This window comes from Sinocyclocheilus anshuiensis, unplaced genomic scaffold, assembly GCF_001515605.1.
Source record: "Sinocyclocheilus anshuiensis isolate Anshui unplaced genomic scaffold, SAMN03320099.WGS_v1.1 scaffold714, whole genome shotgun sequence".
Taxonomy (NCBI): Eukaryota; Metazoa; Chordata; class Actinopteri; order Cypriniformes; family Cyprinidae; genus Sinocyclocheilus; species Sinocyclocheilus anshuiensis.
Window position 1 is genome coordinate 780,005 of NW_015546068.1, and position 8,125 is coordinate 788,129.

An 8,125-nucleotide genomic window follows, 5' to 3' on the forward strand; every position below is an offset into this window, starting at 1 on the left:
TAAATTTTAAAGTTTTCCTTTAGAGGAAATAACCAGCAACATTTACTAAGAAAATACATATTTTATATATTTTATAATATTCCTTCTCTCAAATAAAGATTGTGCAAATAAACAATTTATTTTCTTAATATTTATAATTAATGTTAATTTATTAATTAGTTTAATAATAATTTAAATAAATTTCTTAATATTACTCAAAGAAAACCGTATAAATATTAATTGTTTAATAATAATTTATTATTAAGAAAATACATCTCAACATTTATTTTCTTAAATATTTAGAAAGTAAACATTTTCTTACTAAAAACAGACATTAACATTAATTACCATTTTCATAAATATATTTTTAACAATTCAATAGTTTGTTAAACTTTGAGCTCATATTCTTATGAGTAATTTATAATAATTATTATTTACTATTAAGAAATACATTTCTTAACATTACTCAAAGAAAACAAATATTAATTGTTTAATAATAATTTATTAATAAGAAAATAAATCTCAATATTTACTTTCTAGAATGTTAAGAATGTAAACAGCTTCTTAATATTAAAATAAATATTTAATAATAAATATATTTTAAATTCAACAGTTTACATTAAACTTCTCGAGCTCATATTCTTGAATTTGAAAATGCAGGAGATAACCAATGTGAAATGATTAATGCATTCAATCATGCCGTCTTGCCTTGAGGATGCAGGGAAGGATGGGACCCACATACGGGGTGAATTTTTCTCCAAAGGTCAGAGGGAGGTAGATGAACATCATGATGTATCCGTCTCGGACGTGAGAGGCGATGTCCACCTTACTGGCCGTCTGAACCACGTCTGGCATCAGTTTATCCAGCTTCTCCACACCTAACGCTGCCATCACCTCAGCCAGACCTGAGAGACGAAGATAGAGGAATGAAGAACAACATTAATAGAGTAAAGTAGTATGGAGGTGTAATATGAGTGTGCTGCAGCTCTCTGCTGCCCTCTAATGGTGCAGTGATGGTTCGATCACCTTGAGCGGCGCCGGATCGGTCCACAGAGCTCTGCTCCGACGCCAGCGTCTCCATGAGCCATGGCAGCAGATCGTCGAAGCAGGACTCACCCATTCCCTTCACCATAGCACCCAGAGCCTTAGCTGACACGGTCCGCACCTGATCGACAGACACGTTCACATATAACACAGTTAATGCCAGCCGGCTTCAAGAGTTCCCACGGATCCGTGCGGATGATATTACCTCGGGCACAGGGTCCAACAGAGACGCTTTGAGTCCTGGAACCACGCTGGGCAGATACGGAGACAGATCCTGCAAACAAATACAACACATAAAACAATATTAAAGCGAGGAGCCACTCAAGGCCGTGAGCTACAGTGATTTACCACAGAGGTGATCTCATCTAAAATTACAGTGTCTATAAGGCCTAAAGTGGCTTGTAGCTTTTATAAAAACATTTTATTCTAGTAATATTTTTCTGCTTGTTTGCATTGACTTTTTTGGCTCTACGCACCTGAAGCAAAAAGATTTTACTTATTTGAAGCGCAACAATTTCTTATAGCATATTGATTCTAATAATATTTCACATAGATAATCAAAATGAACAATTCTTCCAAGATAATTAATCCAACTGCAGGCTGTTTATGGATGCTTAAGCCACATTATTTGGTAAACAATACATTAAAATCAGTAATACTGTGAAATATTATTATATATGATTGAATACAAACAATTGAACGAATTGCTGAATAAATAATGACAAAAATATATTTTTTTTAATTGGAATTTTTTAATTTGGTTCAATATTAGTATTAGTATTTCTTTTAAACTACTGTTTATTTATGTTTTAGGAAGAAGATATTACTCAACAAGGCTGCATTTCTTTTTAAAACAAAAGTACAGTAAAAACAGTAAAATAGTGAAGTATTATTATGATTTAAAATAAATATTTTCTATTGTAATATATTTTAAACTGTAATTTATTTCTGTGATCAAAGCTGAATTTTTAGCATCATTACTCCAGTCTTCAGTGTCACATGATCTTCAGAAATCACTCTAATATGTTGATTTACTGCCCAAGAAACATTTCTGATTTTCAAGATTAAAAACAATCGTGCTGCTTCATATTTAAATTTTTAAGGATTCTCTGAATAGAAGGTTCAAAAGAACAACATTTATTTTGATTTATTTTAAAGACATTATAAATGTCTTTACTGTCACTTTTGATCAAATTAATGCATTCTTGCTGAATGAAAGCATTAATTTCTTAGAAAAAAAAAAAACCTTCATCCAATCCAAAAATCCTGAATCATTTGTTTATAAAAAGTTAATTTGAACTTCATAACACCAGCTTAGGTGGAAAAAGGAACCAGAAGTTATAAACCTGTTATAGCACACACAGTATTTAGGATATAAAACAGCACGGCTGTAATCAGGTCAGTATGACTTCCTACCTTCTGATCAGTGAGAGAGTACATGTTTCCGATGATCTGCGCAGCCATCTTGCGTGTGTCGGTGGAACGGTCCTGAAACGCTCTCTGGACGATGGGCATGATCAGAGCCAGAGACGGAGCGTCGATGAAGTGCACAAACTTTGTGTCCAGCAGCGTTTGCAGGCAGTGCTGCGTCTTATGAGACGGGTCGGTCAAAGCGTCCAGCAGGATGGGGGTGATCGCTGCGCAATTCACAATGTCAGTTCAGTGACTGAGTATGTATGGTTCAAACCTTTACGTTTGCATTAAAGCCCCACTGTGCTTGTGCTACACCTCCCACTCAATCAAAAAAGCGAAGCACTAAGCATTTGAGCATTAATAGTTCATACCCAGGATCTCAGGATTGCGGATGACAGAGCCGATCTGTCGGAGCGCTTGCTGACCAGCTTTCTGCACTTTCACATGAGAGTCGGTCAAAACCTCCGTCAGTTTGGGAACGATGTTCGGCAGACACGAGGACAGCTGCTTAGGAGCGCAGTACGCCATCGCACCCAACAACTCCACCGACCCTACAGACACAGCGCCGAGAGTATTAGAAATGACTGATAATCATTAATAATAAAAAATAAATAATTCTTATAACAAAAATATAATTATAATAAATAAAATAACAAAACTATAATTAAAATGCCCTGCACATCCTTGTAAGACAGCAATAATGTTCAATAAAAAAAGAATACAAAATAAAACTAATAAAAAAATATAATAATTAAAAATACTATAATAAAAATAAAACAATACAAACAATAATCATAAAAATTATTTAATAAAAATACAAAATAATAATGATCTGCATTACCATGTGAAACAATGATCATGATTAATAAAAAAAATTGTAAATAGTACAAAAAATAAAAACTATACTTACAATAATTAAAACAAAAATATCATAATGAAAAATAAATAATAAAATAAACAATGCTATGCATTTTCATGTGAGAGTGATAATGAATAAACAATAATAATAATAATAATACATATAATTATATTAAATAATCATTACAAAAAACTATAAATATAATAATTAAAATAAAATATACTATAATAAAAACAATAATAATTTAAATAAATATATAATACAATAAAAAATAAATAATTGAACAATGATCTGCATTAACAAAGGCCTGAACACTATACTCCCAAAAAAACTATTTTGCATCCCAAAGCAGACCTGCTTTGGTTCTCCAGGACTCCTCCTCCAGAGCCACCAGCAGAGACGGCAGCACCAGCTTCACGCCGTGAGCGCTCAGATTCCTCATCACAGCCTTAGCGCAGTCATCCGCCGCCTGACACACAGCAAACCATCATGCAACATTTCAAAACACAGATGCATTCATATGCAACCTCATTTCAACTAGATGAGGCACCACATAGTTTGAGAGTCAAGCAGTTTGCAGGACTTACTGAAAGCAGCAAAAAACAAAAAAACATGTCAAGTGACAAAATCACAGCCAATCAAAACATGTCTGATGCTTAAAGTAATGTATGTAATGCAGGATTTTGGACCAATGAGATTTCACTGTGGGCGGGGCCACCCTGTGCAACACGATGAATTTAAATACAGTGGCTGGTTAGGGTTCTAGAAAATGACCATCTGGTTATGATGCGAGTAAAAAAGTAGAAAGTAGAAAACAAAAAGTGTTTGTACCTCTCTGACGTACTGGTTCCCATCACCAAAACAGAGCAGCAGGTGAGGAAGGACGTGAACCACGTACGGCTCAAACAACTTCCCCAGCATGTTGCACAGCATCTCAAACGCAAACAGAGCACCTGTGACAGAGACAAGGACAGGCTTTTTTCTACCTTCAACTCTTAATTACTTAACTTCCTTGCATGTTTTTTTCTTAAATTTGAATTTTTCTTTCTTCACTCTGCATGTTTTATTTATTATTTATTTGGCTTTATTTAATAGACAAATACCCAAGATAAAAGACAGAATTATTGGGAAAAAAGTATGGAACAGGAGCAGCACACAAGCGAGACTCGAACCCGCTTCACTCATATGAGCACCACAACTCATGATAGGTTGAATTTATTTAGCATTATTTATCATACATCATGATTTAATTTATCATCACTTGCTTACTTCATTTCCATTGTTGTTTTTGATTTGAGTATAGTTTTAGTCTAGTGTCTTTGTTTTGTTTTAATTTATTAATTTTATTTATTTTCTTATTATTTATTTATTATTATTAACTTATTTAATAATTATTAATAAACTAAACTATTTTTAAAAACTGAATTTACTTATCTAGCTGGTTATGTCTGAGAAGGAATTTAAAAAAATATATATATATTATTAGATAATTAGATAAATGACATAAATATATATAAAAAAAATATTATTTGTGACCCTGGACCACAAAACCAGTCATAAGGGTCCATTAATCCATATTCACCTTACAAATTTCAATTATTTTAGCTGGTGTAACAATGTGTCTTATTTTTGTTATTTCACTTTAGAAATATCCATGATTTTAGCAGGTGAAATGTATTTTAATTTCATTTTATTTTGACACAAATGCACTTTCACTTTAAAATGTCAATTATTTTAGCTGGTAAAATAATATATTTTATTTTCATAATTTTATTTACAAAAATCAGTATTCACTTTATAAAAATGACAATTATTTTAGTAAGTGAAATAATGTATTTTTATTTTATATAATTTTGACAAATTCACTTTAGAAATGTCCATTTTTTTAGCTAGTGAAATAATATTACTTTACACAAATGCATATTCAATTTAGAAATATCCATGATTTTAGCAGGTGAAAATGTTTTATTTTTGTTTACAAAAATACATTTTCACTTTAAAATGTCAATAATTTTATCTGGTGAAATGTATTTTATTTTATTTTATTTTGACACAAATACACATTCAGTTTAAAAATTTCAATTATTTTAGCTGGTGAAACTAAAACAAATGCATATTCACTTTAGAAATGCCCATGATTTTACTTGGTATAATAAAGTATTACTTTATCTTATTGACACAAATTAGAAATATTATGAGAAAAGTTTGCTATCAAAACGATACATCAACAGAAGTTCACTTTCTCAAACCGCACTGGAGTCCAACTGATGAACCATTTATCAGATCCACGTTTTCAAACGAACTTGTGTTGTTGTGTTGTTCTGAGTTTGGAAAGCAGCTTTAGCACCAAACAAACTCCCATTAGGTCCTGCACCAGAAGCTGTAGTTTGTGTGAAAATGTAGCATGACTCACTTCTCTGCCAGAGCTCTGCCCTCCTCCTCCACATCAAATTTGGCCACCCACAGTCTCCTCAGCATCTTCAGACCGTTGGCGTCAGCGCCGTCAGTGGGTAACGCCAACTCCATCTCCAGCAGACCCTACAAGAGCGAGTCGACAGGCTTTCATTAAAAGGATTTCATAATATAATGTCATGCGCGTAAGAGAGAGAAAGGCACTGACCCTGAGCGCAGCGTCTCTGACAGAGAAGCACGGAGACAGTAAAGCCTCCAGCAGAGCGTCAATCTCAGGCTGTTCGGCGAGCGCTAAAATTAAAATTTTAATAATTTAAAATTTTATATAGATAGATATTTTTATTATTGAATTTGTAATATATATTATTACATTTTCATTTTTAAACTTGAATAATTTTAATACTTTCATTTATTACTTAAATTGCATATTTAATATAAGATATAAGATTTGCACTTGATCACACAGATACTATTTAAACTGAACTGAGCTGGATGATGAGATCACTGAATTCAATGAACTGCCTTTAACTGAAAAATGTAGTTTACTATTGTCATTTTGCATTATTGACACACTATTTTCCTAATTAATGCCGTAAAGTTGCTTTGACACAATCTGTATTGTACATCTCCTCAAACAGTGTGCGTCTGAGCGCTGATCTGGATGTGAGTCTCTACCTGAAGACGAGGGGTGGACGTGCCGATCACTTTGGTCAAGAGCAGCAGCATACTGACTCTGGGCAGCAGCTCTGGGCCGTTCTGGACAAATAGAAAAAAACCTTAATTATAAACTGCTGGGGTTTCAGTTATAAAGACATGGATAGAATCATTCTAAATGTGCATTTCTGACATTTTATGAGATTTTTCTTTAATAACATGCACAGAGAACAGAACAAGACAATTATAAACTGTTAGGGTTTCAGTTTTACAGACTTGGATAGAATCATAATAAATGTGCATTTATGACATGAAGATTTTACTTCAATAACATGCACAGATAAAGCTACATTTTAATTAGTGATTTTATATATATATATATATGACTTGACTTGACTTGATAAAGACATAACTGAAAAGTTTATTATTGGATTTTATTTAACTTATTACACTTTCATATCTGAATATAATTTTAATAATTTCAAAATAATAACTTCAGTTTTTAATTTATTTTATTTGCTTGTAAAGGTATAACTGAATATTTGTACAAAATTTGTGGAGTATTAAATAAAAATGATTTATGATTTTAAACCGGAATATAACTTATAATTTCAATAATCTTATATTTTTAGATAAAGATAAAACTGTATATTTGTATCACTGAATTTGTAATTTATTTTTTATACCTGAACATAATTTTAATAATTTCATTTTTTTATTTGAACTTTTTTATATTATATAATATAAAAATATTATATAAGTTATAACTGAATATTATTTTTTTATTTTATTTATTTATTTTATATACCTGAACTGACATGACATAACACATACCAACTAAATTCAGATTAATATCATAATATCCCTGCAGCACCTAATTGTGGTCAGTTATTTAATAATACCTTCATTCACTTCAAGTCATAAGAGAAAATCAAGTCACATGCACTGGCTTAACTATGGCATTTATTTGCATGATATTTAATTATATATATAAGAACATTTACATGCCTTTATAAACCTCAATTTATTCCTCATCATCAATAACTAATCAAATTAAAATCCACATGTCAATTTCCAGACAGACTTCAATTACTGCATAGTTGACAGATCAATAAATCAAAAACACATTAATTACAAAACAACTAGCTGAAAACCCAAGTGTACCTTGTCTGCAAGCGTGTCGTTGGATTTGGCCCGTAGTTGCGCGTGTGTGTTGATGACCTGTAGCGCGCGGGTCATCATGAGCTCGCTCTCCTCTGAGGATCCGCTGCTCTGACTCAACACCGCCTGCAGCAGCGGGAAACAGAAGGAGAACGCAGGCGCTGACAGGACAAATGCACCTGATCCTGCAATTCAGACACAAACACACCTCTAATGAGTCTTTAAATCAAAGAGATGCCATGTCTTTAATGCTTTTTGACCTATGAAGCCCATTTTCTTGCACCAAAACTTGTTGTGATATGGCATGCTGTTTCAACATTTAATTATTAATTATTAATATTTAATTATTTTTTAGCTACTAGTATCTATTCCATTAAGAGCTAGTGCTTCTACTAGTTACTAGTACTTATTCTTTAGATACTACTTCTTATTTATTACATACTAGTATTATTTCAATAGTGACTAGTAACTATTCTATTGTTACTAGTAACTAGGGCTGCACGATTAATCGCATGCGATATTTAACGCGCATCTTATCAGTAAAGCCGGTTCTGTAATCAGCGGTAAATCTCCATCACCTGCGTGCTTTCACATTGAGCAGCA

At 32.3% G+C, this 8,125-nt stretch overlaps 1 protein-coding gene across 1 annotated transcript in view; it reads right to left on the reverse strand.

Annotated features, from left to right (window-relative positions):
• LOC107699625 (eIF-2-alpha kinase activator GCN1-like) overlaps positions 1-8,125 on the reverse strand; it is a 51,969-nt gene that overhangs the window by 22,647 nt on the left and 21,197 nt on the right. Inside the window, exons 25-36 of the mRNA XM_016500943.1 lie at positions 7,526-7,707; positions 6,361-6,463; positions 5,916-5,998; positions 5,709-5,833; positions 5,545-5,633; positions 4,127-4,248; positions 3,650-3,764; positions 2,808-2,987; positions 2,440-2,660; positions 1,229-1,297; positions 1,006-1,144; positions 688-884 (exon numbers count right to left, since the gene is read on the reverse strand). Coding sequence (XP_016356429.1) covers positions 688-884; positions 1,006-1,144; positions 1,229-1,297; positions 2,440-2,660; positions 2,808-2,987; positions 3,650-3,764; positions 4,127-4,248; positions 5,545-5,633; positions 5,709-5,833; positions 5,916-5,998; positions 6,361-6,463; positions 7,526-7,707 — 1,625 coding nt within the window. The remainder of the gene's footprint in view (positions 1-687; positions 885-1,005; positions 1,145-1,228; positions 1,298-2,439; positions 2,661-2,807; positions 2,988-3,649; positions 3,765-4,126; positions 4,249-5,544; positions 5,634-5,708; positions 5,834-5,915; positions 5,999-6,360; positions 6,464-7,525; positions 7,708-8,125) is intronic.